General features: G+C 53.8%; 1 protein-coding gene across 2 annotated transcripts in view; it reads left to right on the plus strand.

Moving 5' to 3' along the window:
• The window catches only part of TCERG1L (transcription elongation regulator 1 like), a 190,542-nt gene that overhangs the window by 111,600 nt on the left and 54,653 nt on the right, over positions 1-24,289 (plus strand). For both annotated transcript variants that reach the window (XM_079137440.1, XM_079137439.1), the window contains exons 5-7: positions 3,395-3,489; positions 6,470-6,558; positions 18,676-18,830. In XM_079137440.1, coding sequence (XP_078993566.1) covers positions 3,395-3,489; positions 6,470-6,558; positions 18,676-18,830 — 339 coding nt within the window. The remainder of the gene's footprint in view (positions 1-3,394; positions 3,490-6,469; positions 6,559-18,675; positions 18,831-24,289) is intronic.

The raw sequence follows: 24,289 nt of genomic DNA on the forward strand, positions 1-24,289 counted from the left end.
CTGAGAGGACTTTCGTTAGCAGGCTCCGTGCTCTGCAGGCGACGCCAAGAACATAACCACAGGCCTGTGTGCAGAATCCAGGACGAGGCCTGGGCCTCCCTGGGGGTCCATCCTCTCCTGCTCCGTGGGACTACTCCCTGCCCCGCTTTGGATACAATTCAAACCAAATGACTTTTGGCTCATTCTTGAGTAGTAAAAATCCATTCACTCACTTCCAGTCCTGAGAGAGGTTTCCGTTCAGCAGTTAAGCACGAGGAGTCCAGGGAGCCCGTGGAAACAGCTGTCCCCATCCGGAGTGTGGCTTTCCTCCTTCCTTACAGGGGTCTGCCCAGGTCTGTCTGGGTCACTGCAGACTCAGGCAGGTTTAGCTTGTTGTAACCCCCGCTCCTCCCCCTAAGCCCACAGGATGGAGGTGGAGGGGCAGGGATCCCGGGGCCCCACCTGGCCAGTTCTCATGCTCCTTTGACAGCGTCTCCTGGGGGCAGCTGTGCTGGGAAGCCCCCTTCTCTCCCACAAAAGCTGCCTCGTGGCTTCCCCAGATGCTCCCCCCCAGAACTCATCCCCATCCCCTGGACACCAGCCTGCCGCCACCCCCGGACTTCACACCCATGGCTACCCACAGTGCCCTCTCCTTGTCCCCTTCCCTGGACTGCAGGTGGGAGAAGAGCTGAGGTGGCCATGTGCACCCCTCAGGGTCCCCTGGGCAGATGCTCTGCTCTGACACAGTGTTGGCACCAATTAAGCTCGCTAGGTGGAGCAACCTGTCATGCTCACGTGCCCTGTGGTGAGTCAGGTGGGCGACGGTGGCAAGGAGGTCTCATCTACCGTGGCCTTGCCGGATGGCTGGGAGTGGCAGGATTCAGGACTGTTATGTCCCTTGAGCGAAGAGAGGGGCCACAGGTGGAAAGGTGTGCACAGTGGCTAGGGAGGAGGTGCGTGAACTGAGGACCAGGTGTCCTGCGTGCAGCATGAGGCTTCAGGGTGCAGAGGTGTGAGCCCTGGAGGGAAGGCTCTCCCCCATCTCGGCTAACCCCATCATGCTTCTCTCTCTGCCCTTGCTCCTTCCCCTGGCGCTTTCTTTCCGCGAGTCGCGTGGCCAGCAACCACTTCCTAGACAGTTCCCCACCTCTTAGCACCTGTCTGCCATGAGACCTTAGTGACTGCTGGCCCCATTTTGTGGAGGGAGACAGGAATGATCCTGGGGACAGGACTGCCCAGCGTGGACTTGGGGCAGACTCAGTGTCCAGGGACAAGGCCAGGCGCACCTTGAAAAGGAATGAGCATTGGGGAGCAAAACCACAGATTTCTGGAAACTTGCTGCAACCCCGTAGCTCGGCCTATGGGGCAAAGTGATGGTGGAATACTTCCACTGCTCTTGGACTTGGCTCCTTGACTGACCTTGACTCAGGTTTGGCTTCCACACCCCATTCCATGGAAACATGGACAGTGACAGTTCCTTCCAAGGACAATCTGTTTTTATCCTGGCCTGGCAAGCCCTCTACCACTGAACTGCACCCCAGCCCCACCAAGTCGCCTTGAAATGGGACCGTCTCTGGCATTGTCAGACCTGGGGTGTCTCCTGTTGCTGGTGGCGGCTGCCCAGGAGCTCTGTAGTCAGCACAGCTGGCTTCTGTGTGGCTTCTGTGTGGCAGGAAAAGTGACAGACAGAGGCTCAGGACATGCTTTAGAGTGACAGCAGCGGACAGGGCTTGCTGTGGCCATGATGTCCTGTGGCCTTTCATCCATCCGTTCCCAGCAGAGGGCATGGAGCCAGGGGCATGGAAGCAGGGCCCTTTGTCCTCGCCCAGGGCTGCCTATGCTGCTGCTATGGGTACAGAACACACTCGCTGCCTAGCACCACCTCAGTGAGGGCCTTCCTCCCCTGTGGCTCTGGAAAGGGACATGCAGCTGGCTGTCCAGCTCCGCAGCCACACCCTCCAGGTACCGAGGCCTGAATGCAGCCCCATGGGGGCCCAGCCTACGTGACCCTTGGAAACCTGTGCAGAGCAAGCCACAGGGCCATGGGGTAGGCCGTGGGCTGGTGGGAAGGTGGAAGGTGCGGCCTCCAGCTCTGCCCTTGCCTGCCCCGCCTCCACACAGCTGTGTGGCTCCAAGGAGGCTGCAGACACCCAGCCTGTGCACCTGTTTGTGTGTGTGCCCGCGTGTGTATGTGTGTGCGTATCCATGCGGGGTGTGCACACACACGTGAGGTGATTCTCCCTGTCTCCTGGTGCACTTCTGTGGAGTGACCCCGCTGAGCTATGTGACCCCAGCCAGGTTAAGCAGTTCTGTCTCAAGTGTCCTGACCTTAAAGTCCAGGGACACCTGCCAGGGCTTTCCCTGAGGTATTTGCCTATTTATGACATGGGCATGTAGTTAGCTGGTTTGGGTTTTCCTTCTTAACCTTAGAATGAAAGTGGGTGACCCATCGGGCTCCTTGACAGGAAGTGGGGCTATGTGCATGATTTTGAGATTCAGGCAGGAAGTTTTGGAAAGGGTGAAAGCTTGCGCTTGGTTTTGATGTCCCACCTGGCTTCCCTTCCCCGCTCCCTCACAGCAACCAGCTGGTTTTCATGATGTGGTACCGTCCAGCTCATGGAAAAGGCGTCAGTTCCTACTTGGTGACAAGCAAGTGGCTCTCCTGTCCCCCTGGCAGGGCCTGGCCAAGGCTGATTCATAATGGCCACCAGCTGTGGAAGCCTCAGCAAACGGGTCCCCCATCTCACATTCTCCTCAGTGTGGGTTCTGTTTATCCACAACTCACATTGCCGGGCCACCACTGTGGTCAGCAGTGATTTACGAGGTGCTGATCATGGTATATCTGGAGTCTTGAGGCAGCTTGGAGGAAGCTCCTGACTGTCAGGACACAGGGACTCTGGAATTCAAGACAGCAGCCTGATTGTTCCCACACGCCTGGTACAGCTTTGCTCTGGGCCCACCTGGACTGTGAGCCATGGGCAGTGGCTGCCCTTTGCTGGGAGTGTACTCATGGCCTCCCCTTGCCTGCTGAATCACAGGAATGGCCACCCCTGTTCTGGGTAGTTCCCCTGGGGACTAGCTGACTCTAGTTCTTCCATCAGGTAGGCCGTGGACCCAGGCTCCCACTTCAGGCACATACGGGAGAGGGCTGCCCGAGTCGGCCTGGATGTCAAGGGTCGTGTGCACAGCTGGGGCAGGAAGTGGCCAGTTGTGCAGTCCCACTTGGGATGCTCTGCATGCTGAGAGGCAGGACAAGATCCTCATCACGGGCCCCAGTGCAAACGCCAGGTGCCAGCAGAGCGTGCAGTGTTGTCCGCAGACCTGAGCTTCCAAGGCCACCTTTATCCTTGATGGCCTGGATTCTCACACCAGTGTGGCCCTTGGAATGGTAATGACTGTTGCTTTGGCCCAACAGACAGAAGCAGAGAGCGCAGCCGAGCGCCCCGCCGCCCAGCCCTGTTGCTGCACAGCGCAGAGAGGAAGAGCCAGGCCGGAGAGGAGGAGGGCAAGGTGGGTTCTGCACTCTGTGTGTGTGTGTGTTAGAGGCACGAAGCCCAGGTTGCTGTGAGCAGCCGCCAGATGCGGCCTGGCAGTTCAAGGGCAGTGTCTGTGGAGTGGTCCTCTGTCTCTCCAGCTGGGCTCCAGGCTCCTGGCAGCACCCTGCTGGGAGTGACCCGGGCTTCCAAATGGAGGGAGCGTGCGCGAGGAGGTCCAGCTGTGTCTGACGGGCTGCCCCAGCAAGCGCGCTGTTTAAAGTTAGATTCTACCTTCAGAGAAGAGAAAGCCCAAGGCACACACATTGTTTTTTAAATTCTAATTTTAGGTCTTTCCATTTGCCTGTTTGCCAAATGTCATTTTAAAGACTTACCAGGATGGTGCCTTTGATATATTTGATGCATTCAGTCAAAAGGCCCTTCCACTGGATGACCCAAGGGACTCACTCTTGTCCCTGCATTTGAAAATCCCAATTGCACTTAGTCTTTCCTCATCTGTCAGATGTCCTAGAGCCTCCAGTCCTCCTTAGCACATCGCTAGCCTTCTCTCCTGCTTTGTTTACCAGTCTTCCTGCCTCACAGTGCCCTGGCAGCTTTCGTTCCTCCTGGTCTCTGCGCCAGCTCCCCTTTGGCCCCTATCAGCCACTTGTGCTCACTCACGGTCGTCAGTGTCGCGTTAACTGGTGAACAGCCACCACAGATGTTAATGTGAGCCATGCGTTTGCCCTGGACGTGTGACTTTTTCCTGAGGGACTAGCATTCGAGCCAGAATTACGTATTAATTACAAAGATAGCCTTGGTAGTGCTACCCATAAATACCCACTCTATCATCAGTTCCTCGAGTCTAACTCACTTTCATTACCTCGGTGCGGAACAGGAGTTTTATGCCATGATTAGCCATTTTTATCACCAACAGGAAATCATAACCAGCATGCGCCTCATGGAGAAGACCTTGGTAATTAGCTGAAGAGAATCCTAGCATTGCCAAACTCAAGTGTTCTTCTCCAGCACAAATTACACCCTTCCATATTTACTTGAATAATTAGTGGAGGTAATCTAGTACTCAGAGACTCCTTGTTGAGTTCTATTGTTCAATTAACTTCATAATGAAAATCCCCTCCAGTTTTCCTAATTGGATTAGTAATATAAACTCTGGTCTCAATATATATTTTTTGAGGCAAGTGTTTCTGAATACTCCTTGTTAAGCTAATTATTTATCCTGACCTTATTTCTCATAGGAAACAAAGATATTTTCTACTACCAGGAAGTTCTGAAACAAAATAAGAGCCCACATTGGTCTTAAGAATGGTTGCCTAAATTACAAATCATTTATCAAATGCACTTATCCATCAAGTTCGAGAGAAGCCTGGTGGAACACCAAGAGGAGCAGGCCTGAAAGAGGCTCTCCTGTGTTCCCAGACCCACCCAGAGCCAGACAGAGGTCCCGTGGCTGTGCGTTCCCATCGTGGACCTTTTTTTTTGATTGATTTTTGGATCTTTTCTAATTGTTGTACATGACAGTGGAATGCATTCATACATTCTGATAGCTCAGACATGAATGTCCTGCCCTTTGGGTGGGTCTCCTTCTTGCTAACACGGCCAGCCACACGTCTAACTCTTTGGGAGGCATTTTGCTCTCAGCTCTCCCGGCTCTTTGGGGATCTTTTCACTTCTTGTTGGAATGTGATGCCTTGGTGCTGCCATAATTTAGGTCTTCTTCCTGACAACGTGAACCATGGACTCTGTCTGGTTTTGGTTGGCTGAGTGGTTGGCCATCTTATCTGCACTCTCCTAAGTAATGGTATTACTGCATCAGAAACAGATTCCAAAATGTGAAGATGACAACCGATTTTTTAAAATGCTGAACTCAGAATGGAGTGCTGCTGGATTATGTAAGCTACCTGTTAAACCTACCTGATTTTCCAAAGTGAGAGAGGACGCGGTCGATGCCACAGCAGATCAGAGGTCAAAGCCATGCAAATGCCTGGAAGCCGGAGGTTCCTCACCACCAGAACTGGCTTGATTCTCTGCGAATACACTTGTTTTATAGTCGGGCCAACACCGTGAGGACGCTGTGCTGCCCTTTCTTTAGTTCCTCACTGTGCTTCTCAGTGCCGGGTGGAAACTGGCTTGCATTGGCTGGTTGCTGACCCGAGAGCTCACGTCTGCCGGGCTCCCATGCGGACACGCGTGGCAGTCGGCACCTTGGCAGGACACTCAAGTCGCAGTCAGGACTATCACATTTTCTTATTTCAAACGACCGTTTTCCTCTCCCGATTCTGCCTTTAATAGTTGTGTTTTTTTTTTAATTTCAGGGAGTCAATCTCCGTTGTCTCCAGGTGATATAATGCTCAAACTTCCCTTGCTTCCCAAGTGGGGCAGAGGCAGAGTGAGGCTTCTCACTCCTGGTGGGGCGTCAGGACGCCTGGGGTCCCGTCCCAGCAGACACACCCCAAAGGCGTGTGTTGCCCGCGAGCCACCCAAAGCTGTAAGGCCCCAGTTGTCATTTGAGAATGCGGCCTTGTCACTCTTCCTGCCATTTCAGATCTGAACTGCCAGCCCCACCTGTGACTAGGGTCCTACTAGCTGGAGGTACTGCCACTTTATACAGGGTTTTAGTGACATGGTGACTCTAGACACTGGGACAGGCTCATTCCCAGAGATGGATCCACTGGGATTTCTGTGCCACAGATGCTGGGGATTGGAAGCATCCTCGTGGCTCCCCATCTCTCTCTCATTCTGGAAAGGTGCCCAGGATACTTAGGCGTTACTTTGCTGAGTTATCTTTGTGGTCAGCTGCGTCATTACTTCTGTCCTGGGCACCACTGCCCAGCCCTGATTTTCTGCTCTAGCTGCACTGAGAAAGTCATTATCCAGGGGCTACAGGGGGCAGGCTATCTGCAGGAGACCTCTTTGTTCTTCGCTCGGATGCCTGAAACTGAGGATGAGTGTTCACAATTACAGACAGAGCTCTCTCCTTTTCTTTCTGTTGAAAGGAGCCTCCATCCATGCTGGTGAGTGGGGAGGACAGCACTCCAAAAGGCAACAGACCTGTGGCCTCCACCCCGGTGCCCGGATCCCCCTGGTAAGATGCCCCAAACCCCCAGAACAATGAGAAATGCTATCTTCTTGCCTGGCTTCACTTGTGGAGCCAAAGAAAAAATAGAGGCTAGGTATACCATGTTTTAAAATATGAACCTGCAACTCATGGCAGGTATAATTCTACGCCGTTGTCACATTCTGCAGAAAGAAAAATGGCACTTAAGTGATGAGTTCTCCTGCTCTGATATATTTGTGAATGTGCATTAAAATAGTAATGCTGTTGCATATACATCAGTGAGACAGCAGCTCGAAGGAGGTGCAGTATGCCAAAGCTTCAAAGGATTTTCTCCCCTCTTCCAAGAAAAAGCATAACCGAGCAGCTGTTAATTAAAGATGCACCAGGCTCCCTCCATTGCCCTGTGAGGATTCATGATCTTTGAGTGTACTGCACTCAAAAATACCCTCCACCAGGGAGCCACAGTCTTTGGTTTTTAAAAATGCCCTTTTGTAATGGAGTAATTTGGAACCAGGATAAAAAGGTTATTATAGAAAAAAATTAAGTTTTAAAACCTGAAGATTAGAGTGTAGTGTACAGCTGGGAGGAAGAGATTGAAAGACCAGAAGTGGCACCGGCCTGTGTCAGTTTACCATGCCGCCAGCCATCCCTGGGACTCACCCCCACACACTGAGTGGGAGTGCCCGTGCGACCAGGGCTTGTCTGCCCTGTGGCTGTGCCCTGGTTGCCCTTTGATGATGCAAACCCAGCCCTGTCTGGAGAGACCATGCCCCTTCCTTGCTCGTGGCCGTGGCCAGGCCTGCAGCAGCATGGCCTCAGCCCTCTGCCTTCAGCTGAAACTGCTCTGTGCCAGGGGCTCCCTGGGGTGCCGCTTGCCACCTATCAGGTCTGCAGGGCCCTGGGCGTCTGCAGCTCAGCTCGTCCGAGTCGACCCACGGGAGTTTGGAGGCAGCCTCCAACCCCACCAGCTGAAGGCTCCATCTCGCAGGCTGCTTACAGCAGACACTGGCTGCAAGGGGCCCCAGCAGGCCGCCTGCACTTCTGCTCAGCTGACTGTGGATTCAGGGGCTCCCACCAGAGCCCTCAGCTCTGATGCTGATTCTCCAGAGGGACTGGCGGAACTCAGGAGCGTGCCCTGGTTACGATTACCGCAGATCGCAAAGGAAGTGGGCAGCAGGTGGAAAAGACACACTGGCAAGGGTCTAAGGCTTGCATTGCCTCCCCGGGCACATGAACCTCAACGTGCACACGGGCCAGGAGGACCCCAGCTCCCCATCTCGGTTTCAGTGGAGTGTCCTTAATAGGAGTGATTTGAAAAATCACTGGTCAAATGGCCACTCAGCATCAGCCCCGCTGACTCCCCTGGGAGACTGGGGAGGGGCTCGACATTCCCATCACCTGATTCCTGGAATGATCTCTGGGGATGAGCCCCCAACCTGCGCTCCCCAGGCCCTCAAGTTAGCGAGTTCGGGCGTGGTCAGAGGGGCCTGTCGGGAGCACTGAAGGACACTCCTGTCCCTCAGCAAGCCCCAGCAGACCTAGAACTTGTGCCGGGGCCTGGGAGAGAGCGCGTACCTCAACGCACGTATCCAACCACACGCAAGACAGGCTGCGTGGGCACTCGGATACCAAGCTCTGCCCTGTGGGCCTCCAGGGCAGGGACACTGCAGCCCACCATACTGGGGATTGGGACAGCGTAGGAACGCTCTCTGGATCTGCCACAGCTCTGGCAGAGCTCCCTTGGGGACTGTAACTATGGAAGTGACCTTGAACACTGGAACAGTCCAGCTGTGAAAGCTGTGGGCTTCCCTCCTCTGAGCTGCAGAATGCTAAGTGGGACCCTGGGAGTCAGCAGGGCTCTTCCCCTCCCCGTGGGGTCCTTGGTCTATGAACCACAAATCCCCGTGAGCCTTCTTGCCTTGGATGAGGGATCCCTCAAGTGTCCCAGCATCATGATGTGAAGGTGCCCAACTCCGTGGCAGCAGCTGTTTGAGGGCAGGAGTAGAATGGGGGCTGGATACACTGGGAGGGAGACCTTGAACCTGGGAAAGCCTTCGAGGGTACAGCAACCAAGCACAAGTACCTCCAGATGGTGGAGCGAACAAGCACGTGGTAATGGTACTGAGAGCTGCCAGATTAGCAGAGTGGCTGGCACCAAGCCACATGCCTGGGGGTGGCTGGAGAGCACTCGGGCCTGGAGGAAAGAGGAAGAGCCGCGGAGGCCACTGACGTGCAGACTTCCTGGGCTTCTTGCTGGTGACGCCGTTCTCTCCGACTGGCAGTCCTGAGAGAGAAGGGAATCCAACAGGGCACGCCGGGCACTGACCGTGTCGCCTGCTCCAGGAGAAAAGCCAGACGCCCCCTAGCACAAGGAGGAGCTCCAGTCCGTGGAGGGCACTGTGAATCAGAACGAGGCCGCTTGCTGGGGCTGTGCAGTGCTACAGAGGCGACAGGAAGGCTGCTGGAGCTTCTCCTGCACTCCTCATCTGTACCCTTCTGACCCAGGGAGCCCTACGACCAGAGCCCCTTGCTTTGCTGAGCAGCCCTTCAGCTACAGATGCACGCATTGGAAGAGCCCACCTTTCCTGAGGCCGGATCTGCACTTACCTTGAAAGGCACAGGGACCTCAACATGCCGGGTGACAGGCAGCTGCCAGGTCCCGGCTTTTGCTGCTGTGGCTCTGGCTCAGAAGGTGCTGGTGTGTTGTGGCATGGTGTCCTCATTCGTGTTGGCATCGCACACGAGGCCCTTCCTGACACCGCAGTCTGCCTCCAGAGGCAGAGATCCTCTGCCACAGAGCTGCTGCCGTGATGTCGCTCAGTGCTGTTCCCTCAAGCGCTCCACTGTGGGCCTCGCTTGGGCTTTGTTGGCATCAGGCTTGACCCAGCCAGGCGCTTGGTGGGACCCCTGGGGCACATGCGTAGCTCCACCGCTGGCCTCCTTCCCTGCTGCCCAGGCCTTCCTGCTACAGAAGGGGCCTCATTGAGATGAGAATGCTCAGGTGGGCCCTTCAGCAAGTAAGAGCACAGACGTTCTCAGGAGGGATGAGGAGGATGGTTGGGCAGCCGCCAGCACTGGGGAGGCCTTTGGGATGGGCAGGGCCCCCGCCAACAGCTTCAGCCAGAGACACAGCTGCCCATTGCTGCCCAATTGCGAGAGCTTTCGGCTTTGTCTTGGCAATTGGAAGCTCAGGCCAAGAATCCAGACTGCACGGCTCTGCGAGGGTCCGGCCTGGCTGACCACGGGCTGCAGTGTGCCTTGCCTGCCCAGAGCGCCCTCGAAGGTGCTGTGGCTGCTGGTTGAAGCAGAAGGTCTCTTACTTGAGGTCCGGGGTGCTGCGCAGAGGACGGTGGGAGGTGAAGGGTCTGAGGGTGGAGCTCCAGGATACCAGGGAGCCCGGGGGCACCGTCAGACGTCAGGTGGCAGGACAGGCTGGCAGCATCTCTGCCTAGCCTCCTGCATCTCAGGGGGGTCTTGTTTGGGGTATCCTTGCCCGTCCAGGCTCTCCTGCCAGTCAGGCACCAGCTGGCTCAGCAAGGCCAGGGATGGTCCAAGCAGCCGGCTCAGCTCAGATCCCGGGTCAGATCCCAGGAGGAGGCCCTGGTAGCAAAGCTTTGCATCTCAGCCTCAGCCACACGCTCCTGAGGAGGGCGGCTTGCTGCAAGCTCCCACGGGCAGGGGTGCTGTGGCTGAGGGTCGTCCTGAGCTCAGAGCTGCCCAGGCATAGCTGCAGGAACAGGAGGTGAGAGACGTGAGCATGAGCGTCCACCATGCTCCCTCCGGGCCACGGTCTTATTGGCTGTGTCTTTGATCACCTCGGAGCTGGGAAGGAATGCTGGAGAGGGCATCAGGCTCAGCAAGGTCCCAAGCCTCCTATGCTTGTAGGGGGGAAAGTACTTTTGAAGGGAAAACGACCCAGAACCTTTTCTGTTTTGCATCCAGCCTGTGAGGGTGATGGGATTGTAGAAGCTGGTTGACCAGCAGTGAGAGAAGAGCCGATTCCCCGCCTCCTCGCAGGGCAACCCAGTGTTCAGGGCCACAGAGGGCCACAGAGGGCCCCAGCAAGCGGGCAGTGCCTCCATCATTTCTCCTGTGTGGACAGCCTAGCGGCAAAGAAAGCTGGACAGATGCACAGCCTCCCTGGACGTATCGTGTCAGGCCAAGCCCTCCAGAAATGCAAAATCGGCCTGGTGGTGAACAACTGCGGAGCGAGAACCATCTCCTCACTCCCCTCTCGCTGCCCGCGCCAGTTCAACTGTTAGAAATGGTTTCAGAGTCCGGAATAACTTCCTCATCCAGCTCTGCAGCTCAGAAACCCACCTAGCCCAGCACCATTGGATGGTTCCCGGGGAGGGGCAGGAGGGCAGGGCCAGAGGGCCAAGCTTGTGTCCCAAAACCTAATGTGGGATTGAACGACTTTCAGATCCGCTGTGTTTTTAGGTCCGTCCGTACAGAAGCACTGCTTCAATCTCTCAGGGTTTCTATTCCTCCTGCTCCTCCTCCTTCTCTTTATAATTTGGAGTTTGCTCCAAATGGTAATTTTGGGGGAAGTAAACTACTCTTTCACTGGAGGTAATTAAAATGCTTTCCTTGGTGGTGTTGATGTCACAGGGAGGTTGCAGAGGTAATTGTTAAACAAGTGTAAAATCTATGAGCTTTTGGCTTAAATGACAATAAATGTTAGTGGGGATGATTAAACAGCATGTTAAAATTATCTTAAAAATTATGGATTTATAAATAATTAGCTGTTCTCAAGAAATGGAAAGTATATATTGAGCTTTGGTTTTAGCATCGTAGCATTTTTTTTTTTTTTTTTGAACAATCCAAATTGTAGTGCTCGGTTTCTCTGATCTATTAATAGCACAGCATGGAGTTTTTTTTTAAAGTGAAGAGGTGCCAGTGAGCTCCAGGACCAGGAGGGTCACCCTGCAGCCATCGGGAAGTGACGTCTCAGAAGGTGCTACTCCTGGCAGAGCCAATTCAGGTTTCTGGCCTAAGAAGCAGAGACGGTCAGACTGCGGGAGACTGGTATCAAAAGTGACAGCTGCATTCCCAGGTTGTCAGAGTCTGGCCTCACAGCCCAAAGGCCACCTGCTGATTCACACTTCTGCCAAAGAGAAGCGAGCAGGTCATGGACACTGATAGTGTGAGAGACTGCCTTTGGTAGGATCACTGCAGACATCAAACCCATGGCAACGCTCTGATAGCTGAGCCACGCTGGAAATCCCAGCACATCCTTCGCTATGTGACTAACACGTCTTTAATTCTGACCTTCTGAGTTATTTGATATTTTCAGCATCTGTTTCTGACATCTGTCAATTAATTCATAACTACTAATTTAATAGGTATGATAGGTTAAAAATGGCTCTCTGCAGTTTTAAAAATACAAGTATGGAACCATTGGACTTGAAACGAGCTGGCATGGAAGCATGCTCTTGGGTACAGCTGACGGAGCTTCATAAAGGAAGGAGCAGTTCCCAATATGCAGAGATGGTATCTGACAGCAAGGTCCTCAGGAGTCATTGTCATTAAGAGAGGTGGCAGGCTGGCTGCCTAGAGCACGTCGTTCCTCACGTGCGGTCACTTGACGTGCCACCGCAGGCACGCGGCTTGGAGGCAACGCACTCTGCTCTGAGTAGTACCACTGAAAATCCAAATGTCACTTTGTCCCTCTTGCATAATTGAGTCTTTGATTATGTCGGGGAAGGACAGGTGAGGTGTGACTTGCTGGGGAGGGGAGTCTGCCCCTGAATTAAATGTCAAAGGGCTCAGTTCCAGCAGACGGAAGGAGACGTGTGGAGCACTCAGCGACCCGCGCTTCTGCGGCCCAGGGTGGGGCAGGGCAGGCGCCTCCACGCCTCTTCTTTTTATGAGCTTTCAGACGCCCTTGCTTCAATTCTGAGGAAACTCTAGGCCAGGAGACCACTGTGGGACCCTCTCCAGTCCTTCTGCCAGTCCTGGACAGGGCAGGGAAGCCAGATGTCAGGGTTTCAGAGCCATGAGGAATGAGCCCCTTGGTCTGAGGAAATCTGGGTCCTGTCAAGCGAGAGCAAAGTCCAGAGGCAGCTCCTTCCTGAAGCCCTTGGCCGGGGCCAGGACTAGCTCCCTGAAGTCTGGTTCCTTGAGAACGGGCTCCAGAGGGTTCTGTGTTCGCTCTCTGCAGGACTAGGTGGACAGTTGGCCAGGGCTCCACTAACGTCTGCTGACCACGGACCTGTAGTTCTGCTGCTCTGTACTTTCAAAACAAAATGGCCCAGGACAGACAGCTGCAGTCTACCACGGCTTCTGCAGAGAAGCCAAGCAGGACGACTTCAGGAGCAGGCCAGAAGGACGACTTCAGGAGCAGGCCAGCACGCATGGCGGCCTCCTGGAAGTGGGTGCCCTGAGCAGGCCGGATGCACTCCCAGCGCTTTCCCAGCCTTCTTCCCTTCCGGGTCTGCATGGAGACCTTCTGCATGTGCTTCGCCTCGCAAGGAAGAAGCAGAGGAGAGAGGCAACAGGAAAGGTGCCCAGCCGGCGCTTTCAGGAGCCGGGGCCCTGCACCCCCGGAACCCCAGCCTCAGCAGCTGTGGCTCCCCAGGCCTCCACCACCAACTGGAGCGCCTCTGTCTGCAGACGTCCTGAAGGGGGAGACGTGGACACACACGCAGAGCTGGGCACAGAGCTGCTGTCAATCATGCGACAGCCCATTTCCATGTTGGTCATTATCCTTGTCCAGTGTCAGGCCTGGCCTGGTACCTCTGTACCCTTCCTGGACACACTGCGGAGGAAGCCGTGCCAGAGAACACATTACTCTGTCCTCCTTGAATCTTGGTATCCTTGGGCATCTGGTGCCCTTGCTTGGCCCGTGAGGTGGACGAGGGGGGCCCTCAGCCCTGACCAGGTCAGCCCCTGCCAGAGGTGAGATCCAGTGGGTGCCAGGCTCTGTCCAGCACACAGGGTGCTCCTGGGACAGGACACACAGTGGCAGAATCCAGGCAAGGGCCTCAGGGGGCTTTCATGTGGGGGGCACAATGGCCAAAGGCCAGGCACGAGATCCCACCGTCAGTGGGCCGAGATGAGGCTTGGGAGAGCAGCAGAGATGGGCACTGACCCACAGAGCTTGCGGACGTTGGAGCTCGCTATTGGAGGGTGATCCTGAGAAGTCTTTTCTGCAACAAAGTAACAGCCCCAACTTTCATTTGATGAAATTCAGGTCTTCTTGTGTTCGGAGGCTCAATGTGGGTATCCTGTACCAGACTTAAATAATGGACGCACTAATTACATCCTCTGGGATACAGGGACAGTTAAAGAGAAGAGGGATGTGGCAGCCAGCCAGGAGTTATGCAGCATGATTAAAGAAGGGGAGCTCGCCATGTTACTTAAAATGGGCATAAAATGATACATAAAATTAATTTTGCATGTTACAGCTGGCTCCGTCTAGTTGAAACCAACCGTAACAAGTGGAGGGGCAGATTTCTCTCGGGAACCACATTTATTTACCTGCCACCAGCTCTGTGGTTCAAGTCCATTTGCTTCCCCAGCACAGGAGCTGGCTCTCCTAGCCTGGATATTAATGTCCAAGGTGTCAATTGCTGCCACTCCCACCTCCTGGGCCTCACTCCCCCATTTGTCCCTAATTAGCTCCACTCCTTCCTGGCACTAGAAGCTAAAGTTTGCTGGTGCAACTTGGAGTGTTGGTGATCTTCCTGCACCAGTGCTGCTGTTCCAGGATTCCAGGGCATTAGATGGACTGTGGGCATCTCTGCCCCTGGGCACCAGGAGCCAGCATCAGGGCATCCGTTGAAGTACCAAATCTATAACCAAGACTGATCTGGGGTGGGGAATATGGACACATTAATATGAATGCCCGAATGTGAAGCCTCTTTCTCGAGTTAACTGTGAGAAGGGAAAATACCTCAGGACTGGTGAGGAAAGGGACGGGCCGTCGGAAGGTCTCGGGACGCGGGCTCCCAGGGCCTGCACCTCTGACTCCTGGGAAGGGAGGGCGCCTGGTGGAGGTGAGCAGGCCCGGCAGCGTGTGCGAGGGCCTGGCACCCTGAGTTGCTCTGCTCTCTGCTGAATGTCTGGTTTCCAGAGGGAATGGGAGGAGCCCCGGCAGCCTCCCCAGGGCCCAGTCTGATGTGGGCAGCCTCCCTTCCTCCCTCCCTCCACTAGAGGAAGCCAGGTGCTCAGCACCCGCCCATTCAGCCTCACAGTGGAGCTAACCCTCACTGTGGCGTCCCAAACCACCTGTCCCACTGCCTAGCCCACAGCCTGGGGTCAGGTGGCAGGACATCTGTGAGTGGCTGTTGGGTCCCCAGTTGAACCCCCTGCTGTTAGGATTCCACCACAGGGTCCTGTGCATCCCTGGCCCACTCACAGTCTTCACTTACCTGCTTCTCAGCCCTACTCCTCTCGTCCCTGTCCCCTCCTCCAACCAGAGCCTTCTCAGAACCCAGGTGGCTCTCAGCATTCAGGAGAGCCGGCAGTCACCTGACGGCCTGGGCACCCATCTGCTCTGCGGTGAGAACTGACCAAGGTGGACTCTCCAAGGACTCAGCTTCTTAATAGTTCTCACAGGAAATGCCCGGTCCACTTGCGGCATGATTAGACATGCCCACACCTTCTCCAATCAGCAGATCTTGACTGACTGGCTCTCCTCAGTGACGTTTCTTCTTACTCTTGGGTTCCAGCAAGGCTGTGCCCTGCTACCAGGCTGGGCTTCCTCTGGAAACCTGGAGCGCAGATGTTTCAGGAAGACAAGGTTTGGGCGTTCCTCCCAACTAGTCTATTGGGAAGCTTCCTGAGAATGCCTAGTTCTTCCCACCCCTGTGGTTGGTCCCGAGTGGGGCTCCTAGATGCAGCCCCCATGCCTGAGAGTTACTGGGGACTTCAGCAAGAGAGGGGGAAGGGGACAGTTAGGGGCTGTGAGGGCAGGTGGTCCTGGTCAGAGCCCAGCCCTGCTTTGGACTGTGACTTGCACCAGAGAGACTTGGCTACTCTTTCTACCCCCAACCCAGACAGTCAGGACCTGCAGGCTGCCCAAGGGCCCAGCCAGTGGTCACCATGATCAGGGCTGGGCACCCTGCCAGTGAGATGGATTAGCAGGGAGAGGCCCCAACAGTGGCTGCGACCAGGGTCCTGGTGCCAAGTTGGAAGATTAAGAGGAAAGGAGTCTAGAACGTAGACCTGCGGCTGGAGGGACCAGGTCCGCAGCCCTCTTCTGTGAATGCGGACACTGAGCCCTGTAGCCATGCACTAGTGCCCTAAGGTCGGCAGACATGGAGGTAAAGCCCACACTGAGCTTCCAGCCCAGGGCCCCCAGAGAAGGGAGCAGTCTGTTATCTCCTTGGCAAGGTCAGGGGCTCAGGATGCTGTGCCCAGGTCACAGGTGCTATGACACAATGGCCATGCTCATCAGTCCGTCTGCTGTGGCTTGACCACAGGAGGCAGTCTTTGTTCTGGGGAGAACTTACGAGTGGACAGATGGGTATAGGGAACCAGGGATGCCTCTAGAATTTCCTACCCAAGCCAAGTCCCATCATATATCATGAAGGAGAGACCTCAAGCAAGCCTGTCGCACATGGGTGGTCGGCTGCTGGGTGCTTGGTCTCAGAGCAGTTTCCCAGCCACAGCCCAAATGAGGGGGGCTTCTGAGGCCCGTGTGGGGAACTGGAGCCAAGCTGGCCTCTCCCCCACCAGCCTGACTCTCGGCAGGACCCCTCCCCTGCCCAGTAGTCCCACAGGGTGCAGCCGGGTGGGGTCCTGCGGGGTCCTGACAAGCTGTGCACGTGGCCAGCCCTCCCCAGCCCTGCAGCCTGGACAAGGAGTATGGCTCCCATGAGGTGTGTGCTCCCTGCTGGCCACGCTGTCGGGGTGTGTGCAGCCTGTGGATCCTGCATAATAGTCAGCACAGTGCAGTTACCTCAGCTCTGCACTGATAAAGCCTCCTCGGCCAGTGGGGCTCTGCCTGTGGAGGCATGCAGCCTTCCCTTCAGGCCCCATGAGGCTCCGTTTCTCCTGACCATCTCCTGGGGGCAGAGGCCTGCTGGCCCGTGACAGAGAAGGGACCTGACCACTTGGGCAAGGGTCCTGGTTTGGTTCATGGACCTTCTCTCCTTCTTCTGGGCCCTGACCTGAAGTACCCCTCTTCTGCACTAGTCCATCTCCCCTGATGAGGTGGACAGCCCCTCACCTGCCAGGAAGATGGAGCGAGGTCCTCTCAGAGTCCCCAGGAGTCAAGGACAGGCCCAGAACTAGAGGGCAGGCTGGCCAGTAAGTGGAGTTAAAGTCTTCCTTGGGTGCCATGAGCTGGCCTGCCGTGGTCAGTGTTTCTGGGTGCACTGCTCAGGACCTGGGTGCTGCTTGTTGGGTCTGAGCCTCTGTTGGGACAGAACCACAGATTGGTCTGCACACCGGGCTCCTATTGTTCTAAAGGCCAGAAGCCACTAGCAGTGGCTGGTGAGCGCATGTGCTTAGTTCCTGCTGCTGGGGGAACGTGCTGTGGACTTGGGCTTGTCTCCATGGCCAGGAGGTGCTTTGCTGGGAGGGTTAGGGAAGCACATTCCAGATTACTCCATCCCTGGGTTCAGGCCAAAGGGGCCCCAGAGCACCAGGGTCTGCACTGGAAGGTCGACACTAAAATGGGGACAATTGGATTGCCTGGAAGAGCGGAGCCAGGGTGCATGCCAGGCTGGCTCCTCCAGCTGCCTTTGCCAGCTTCTAGAGGGCACCTGGGTCCCCTGGGCTCATGGCCTCTTCCTCCACCTTTAAGGTGGGTAGCTGGATCTTCCTGTCTCTCTGCCTCTGTGTTTATGGCCACCTCTGCTTCTGTCCACAAGCCTCTGTCTCTGGCCCTCCTGCCTCCATCTTATAAGGAAAGCTGTGATTACATTTTGGGCCCGCCTGGATCATCCAGGGCACATCCCATCTCAAGATCTTCACCACATCTGCAAAGTCCCTTTGCAAGGCAGGTGACACATTCACAGGTTCTGGGAACTTAGATGTGGACATCCTTAGGACCATTGTTCTGTCTACCACACTCTTGAACCCTGCTTGGTCAGGAGAGTTGCCTAATAGATTTTATCAGGGTCATTCCTTGGAAGGGTCCCGATCTTCCCAGAGGTCATCACCTGTGGGCTGGGTCCCTGAACCCTCTGTGTAGCCTGTGAGCGTGGCTAGCCTAGTGAAGGTGAGCATGGAGTGCTTTTCTCTGGGCAGGACAGAGTGACCTGCACTGACTTACCTGAACCAGCTGCAGACACTGTGTGAGGCCTGCTGGGTGAGGTGCAAGGGAGAGGCTGGACCTGGGCAGTGCCTGACAGCGCTCCTCTCTTGAGGGAGCCTTAGCCAGAGGGTTCCTGCATGTGTGGCCAGTCCCTGCCCATTCCTCCAGTTACTGAGAGGTCCACAGAGAATCGGAGCACTAGGCCACTCAGAGGTCACAGCAGGAAACTGAGCCCAGGGGATGCCTGACCCAAGGGGAAACTCGTGCGAGACCCAGACAGGACAGGCCTGGGCCAGCAGTGCTCACTCTGCAGCATCCCAAGAGCAGTTGGGGCCACCCATGGCTAGGGCCAGCCTAGCTGGTCACGACGGGCTTCATTCACAGAGTTCATAGAGGTCAGAACCCAGATTCCTCTGTGAATCACCAGGGTGCCAATGAGGGGGCTGTGTTCTTTAGGAAGGGATTTTCCTGCTCTCTGTCTTCTCTTTTTAAATTCTTAATCTTCTCTGATAACTGTCCACGGGTAAGGGGTTTGATGATCACACATGATTCCTTTCAGATCATTTAGATTTCCATACATGAACATATGTGCAGTTCATTGCTCTTCTGAAGGTGAGCAGGACTCCGGGCTCAGATGCTGGTGAGAGTGGCCACCTGGGGTGGCCTTGTTGAGCTGCCTGCCTGCCCCGAGCTTTGGTGTCCCTGGATGGTAGAAGGGAAGGTAGGGGGACATTCACCTGCTGATTAGACAGGATGCCTTGTGAGGAGTCAGGCTTTGCAGTGCTGTTTATGCTTCACATAAATGACCTCACCAACCTGTGGCTCTCTGTCCTGAAGGGCACTGGGAGTCAGGCCACATGCTAGTGGCTTTTGATCTTACTGTCTTTGGATCTTAGTGTCTTCAAGAGTGACTGAGGTGAGTTTCAACTCAACAGGTGCGTGGTCTGGACGGGCGATGACCGGGTTTTCTTCTTCAACCCAACGATGCAGCTGTCCGTCTGGGAGAAGCCTGTGGATCTGAAGAACCGTGGGGACCTCAAGAGGATCATCGAGGACCCACCCCACAAGCGCAAGCTGGAGGCCTCAGCAAGTAACTAAGGGGGCTGCTGCGTCCCTCTGGGTGCTCAGGCTGTTTGTAGGGGCACATTTTTCCTGCTTGTGCTGGGAACTGACTATGGGAGGTGTGTTCCTACTGCAGAGTGCAGTCATTGATGTTCTCATGGCACATTCTGCAGAACCTTGTCCCTTCCAAGCAGTGGTCTCCGGCTTCTCTTTGCACCCTGCATTAGTGCGGGGAGGCCGCTCGTGGCGCCCCACCTCCTGTCCAGCGTGGTTGTTAGCCAGCCTCTTGCTTTGCTCCACATGCCTGCTGAACGTCACTGGAGATGGTGCCCTTCCTTCTGCCTGAGGCTTGCTGAGTCTGGCGCTCAGTTCCTACTCTGCGGCAGCAAGGGAGCCCGTGCCGGGAGGGGCAAGGACTCCCTTCACTTAGAGGACTGGCTGCTGGGCGGGAGGCAGCTGTTTGCTAGGAGGCCCTTGTAGATCTTGTCTCACGGAGAGTCAGAGAAGAATGCTCAGCATTTTCAGAAGGGCTGCTTTCCGATTAGATCTGATACATTTTTTATGTGCTGCTGTGTTGGGGAAGCCCAGCTCGCTGAGCACACGGATTGAATTAGCCTTGCTCCACAGAGAGGTTCATGAGCAGGAACTCTCTGCCACCCTGGGAGGTGGGCATGTGTCGCTGAGAGGCCAGGCCAGTGGACATGGGGTCTTGACCCCCTGAAAGAGTCTTTCATTAAGTTTGAGAGCTCTTTTACGGAATTTGTATTACTGTTTTTCATTTCAATTCTATGGGGCTAACACAGGATGACATCAGCCAGCACCTGTCAAGTCCAGCGGCATTTAGAAAATGGTGTTGTCAAAGTTTTCTATTAACAGTGCTTAGAGATGTGAGCAAGTGTTATTATCCTTCTAAGATTGAGAGATGACAGGTTTTCCTATTTATTTCACTTAAGATACTGAGAACATCTCCAAAGATGTCTTAGGAGCATGTTTAACTGTAAGGTACGTAATAATGTCACTGGGTTCAGGGATGATAAGCACTGGATTTGGTGATTTTGTTTCCTCCTTTGATCAAGTGGCATCTGATATTAAAAGAGATGTTCTGCATCCTGAAAGAAGCTTATGAACCATTGTAGAAAGCAGCCTCTCAGGGTTCTTCCTCGTGGACAGAACTGTGCATGGCTTGGGAAGATCCCGAGAACCTCAAATCCTAGGAGAAGCGTTACTGTCCAGTTTACCCCAACATTGATTTATCTGCCTGGCAAAGGGTGAATAATGCAGGCAGACTCCCTGCGCTCTTCTTCAGCTTGCGTGCTTCCAGATAATTGGATGCTATTTCATTTTTTTCCCCAAAGAATTAGTAGGAATACGGAAGAAATGAACTTATTAAAGCCATGCACAGTGGCTCTCTCTTTTCTACCGTTTGTACATCAGACCAGGTCTGAGCAGAAGCAGGGTCCTCTGCTGTGTCACGGCCTGGGGGCCTGGAGTGAGGACAAGCGCCTGAGCCACCTGGGCCAGAGGTCAATGCTCCCTTTCCCTGGTTAACAGGGATCCCCTCTCCTGCTTACAGAGCGAGAGCTGAGCCTCGACTCTACCCAACTCAACTGGAAATACCCAAGTAGCTTCGATTCGTGCATCATGGCGCTCTGACTTTCACCAGCTTTATTCTGGCACACCTAACTGTTCTATGCAGATAGACAAGAGAATACAAAATTATATGTAGTTGTAAAGACATTTTTTTTTTGTTTCACAAGTTAGTTTTGTTCCATGATTTACAAACTGCTTGTTTTTCCTCCAGTGCCCACATTTCCCCTCCCTGCTTCTCTCCCCTGTTCCCCCTCTACTGGTCTTCCTTTCACTCATTTATCTATTTATTTTTAATCGGTGCTTTATAGATACACATGAACGTGGGAGTCGTGGTATGTTAGACCACGCACACAGTGTGATTTGTCAAATCCATTCTGCACATCCTCCCCTTTCCCGTCCCTCCTCCTCCCACCCCCTCAATCTCCTTCTGATCCATGGATCCCCCCATCTTTATGACATCTGACCACCTCTTTCATCCCTTATTTTTCACATATGAGAGAGAACATTTGACCCTTGATTTTCTGAGTCTGGTTCATTTCACCCAGCATGGTGTTCTCCAGTTCCATCAATGTTCTGGCAAAGGCCACAATTTCCTTCTTATGACTGAGTAGAACTCCATTGTGAATAAATACTACGTTTTCTTGATCCATTCATCTGCGGATGGGCACCTGGCTGGTTCCATAACTTGGTTATTGTGAATTGCACTGCTATAATCATTGGTGTGCCTGCCTCATAGTATGCTGATTTTAATTCTTTTTGGATAAATACTGAAGAGTGGGGAAGCTGAATCATTTGGTGGTCCGAGTCCTAGTTTTTGGAGGAATCTCCACATTGATTCCCAGATTGGTTTTCCCAGCATCAAATGTTAAAAGAGTTATCTTTTCTCCAGCATGTATTTTGGCACCTTCATCAAGGATCAAATGACAATGTGAGTTGTCTCTGTGTCTTCGATTCCATTGGTCTTCATGTCTATTTGGTGCTGGTACCATGCTTTTTTTGCTATAGCTCTGCATTATAACTTAAGACCAGGTAGTATGCTGCCTCCAGCGTTGCTCTTCTTGCTTGGGGTTGCTTTGGCTCTTCTGGGTCTCTTATTCTTCCAAATGATTTTTAGAGCTATTTTTTTTTTCTAGTTCTGTGAAGAATCTCATTGGTATTCTGCATGGGGATTGCATTGAATTTGTATATTCCTCTTGGTAGTGTGAACATTTTGACAATATTACTTCTGCCTATACAAGAACGTAGGAGGTCTTTCTATCTTCCAAGGTCTTCTTCAGTTTATTTCTTCAGTGTTCAATAATATTCACGGTGGAGGCCTTCACCTCCTTGTTATATTAATTCCCAAGTATTTTATTAGGGTGTTGTGAATGGAATAGTTTTCCTAATTTCTTTTTCAGAAGATTCATTATGGGGGTATGGGAAAGTTTCAATTTATGAATGTTGGTCTTGTATTCTGCTACTTTTCAGAATTCATTTATGAGCTCTGGAAGTCTTCTGGTGGAGTTTTTTGCATCTTCTAGATATATGATCATGTCATCAACAAACAGATCACTTGACCTCTTCTTTTCCTTTTTGTGTCCCTTTAATTTCCTCCTTTTGCCTGTTTGTTCTGACTAGAGTTTCAAGGACTGTGTTGAATAGGAGCGGTGAGAGTGGACATCTTTGTCTTGTTCCTGATTTTGGTGAAATGCTTTCAGTTTTCATCCATTCAGTATAAGATGTTGGCCTTGGGTCTGTCAGCTACAACTGGTTATAAAACTATTTTTAATGTTACCTCCTCTTGTAAATAGAGGAAGAAAGAGTCTTAAAACATTTTTTGTTTGGGTGATTCTTAAACATATGTAAATGACCATGACCTCAACTTTCAATCTCCAGTTGCCAGGGTAGAAATGACCCCAAAGAGCATAACTTCTAGTTTCCTAAAATTCATCTGGAGAGCCTTGCAGCTAAACAATGAGGCAGAAAGTGTTTCTGAAGGACTGATTAATGACGAGGGGGTGAGTGGATGACCTCCATCCGCATGGTGTCCCGACGGCCATTCCTCACGACTTGTCAAGCGCTTTGACCCTCATTACTGGAACACGCTCTGGGGAGAGTGCGATCAGCTCTTGGTGGAGGATTTTGCTTTCACGTTTGGTTCATCTGTGAGTCATTCCAGATTTGAGCCTATTAATACCCGTTTCTAGTCTGAAATGCAACAATTAAGCACTCCAGTTGACCCCCATTATTTTTCAAGAGGCAAATGGAATAAATGGATTTTATGGATGTCCACCACTTGGACTGCTGTTGGGTGCTGGGTGTGCGCGACGAGCGGATGGGCAGCCCGCAGGGCGTTAGGAAGTTTACAGGGCGTGGGATCCAGAACCGCCCGGCGCACCAAGCCGCTCATCACCCAGCAGATTAGGGGAGAGGCCGCTCGTTCATTCTGTTAGCATTGCCGACGGATTCCAGTGAAGGCCTGAGTTATTTTCTAATTACCTTGCAAAGCATCCAGATTTTTTATGGCCTGTAACTTTGCTGTTAGTTGAGAATAAATGCCTGTTGAGCTAAAGTGAAATGAGGAGCGCCAGGCTTCGCCCCAAGCCCACCCGCTACGTGCCGCGCTGTTCTCGGGGACAGCACCAGCTCTGCAGCGTGGTGGGTACTCGCCTTGGTCTTCCCACCAGCTCTGCTCAAGCCTCTCCACCGGCCTCTGCCTTCCTGGGCAGCCACAGAGCCTCTCCCCCTGCAGTCTGGCTGGGGTGCCTGCGGCTTCAGCGTCTTGCGGCCCTGCCTGCCTGTCCACCGAGAGCAGCCCCTCTGTGCTGGGAGACCACCGCAGCCAGTGGAAAACAGCAGGGGCGATCCGGTGTTGGCAGCTGGGCTGTTCTCTGGGGGAAGAGAAGAAGCAAGGAGAAACAGGCGAGGGAAGGCAGGCCTGCCCCTGCCTCTCTCCTACCAGTGCCTTCTGGCGGGTTGGCCAAGTAGGACAGAGGCCTGGAGAGAACTGAAGAGCTGGTGTCCTGGCCAGGGGAGTGGAGGGACACGGGCAGTGAGGAACTCCCACAGTGGCTTCCTCGCACCCACCCTCCCGCAGCCCTGCAGGTGGATGCCATGGGCACTGGATACCAATTGCTGCCCTAAGAAATCATCTCAAGCAAGGAGGCTTAAAGCAAGACAAGCAGCCAGCTTCAGGCCAGAGGGTGGGGTCCATTGCGAGTCCCCCAGCCTGGGTGGGGCCTTGCTCTCCTGGGCTCTGCGAGGATCCTCTCCCTCATCTTTCCAGATTCCGGTGGCCGTGTTTCCTTGTCCCATGTACCCTCCTCCAGCTTCGGGGCAGCACTGTGGTGTCTTGAGTCTGACTTGCATCCTCTCCTGCTGTCACACTGGCCCCGCTGGGTGGTGAGGAGCGTCTCCCATCTGAAGGCGAGCATGGGCAAACCGAACTCCCCTTACCAAACAGTCTCACGTATTCCAGTGCCAGGGCAGGACGCCCATGTTCTGGGCAGCATTATTGTCTGCCCCCTCTCTGTGCCCATTTGAAGAAGACTGAATTAAAGAACAGGGATCAATTAAGTTGCCCAAGGCCATGCTTCTATCAGGTATGGACTGGGACTGTCATCCCGAATGGGTCTGAACCTGCATCTGAGGAGGAGGCCTGGCCACCCCCTCCTCCCCTGCCTGTGGTGGAGTCAGCAAGGCTCACTGGGCTTCAATTGTTCTGCAAATATTTGAGTTGTTTATATTCAGGACGAATGTGAATTCATAATGACATTTATTTCACCAAGCAGGATATAAAATCAGACTATGGGTAAACACAGCTGCGGCTAGTGAATGGTCACTTGTCCAAGTATTATTCAGTCCAGACAGCATGCACTGGCTCTCCACATCACAATGGGACCAGGTGGCCCTGGTGCT

Source organism: Sciurus vulgaris (assembly GCF_902686455.1).
Source record: "Sciurus vulgaris genome assembly, chromosome: 4".
NCBI lineage: Eukaryota > Metazoa > Chordata > Mammalia > Rodentia > Sciuridae > Sciurus > Sciurus vulgaris.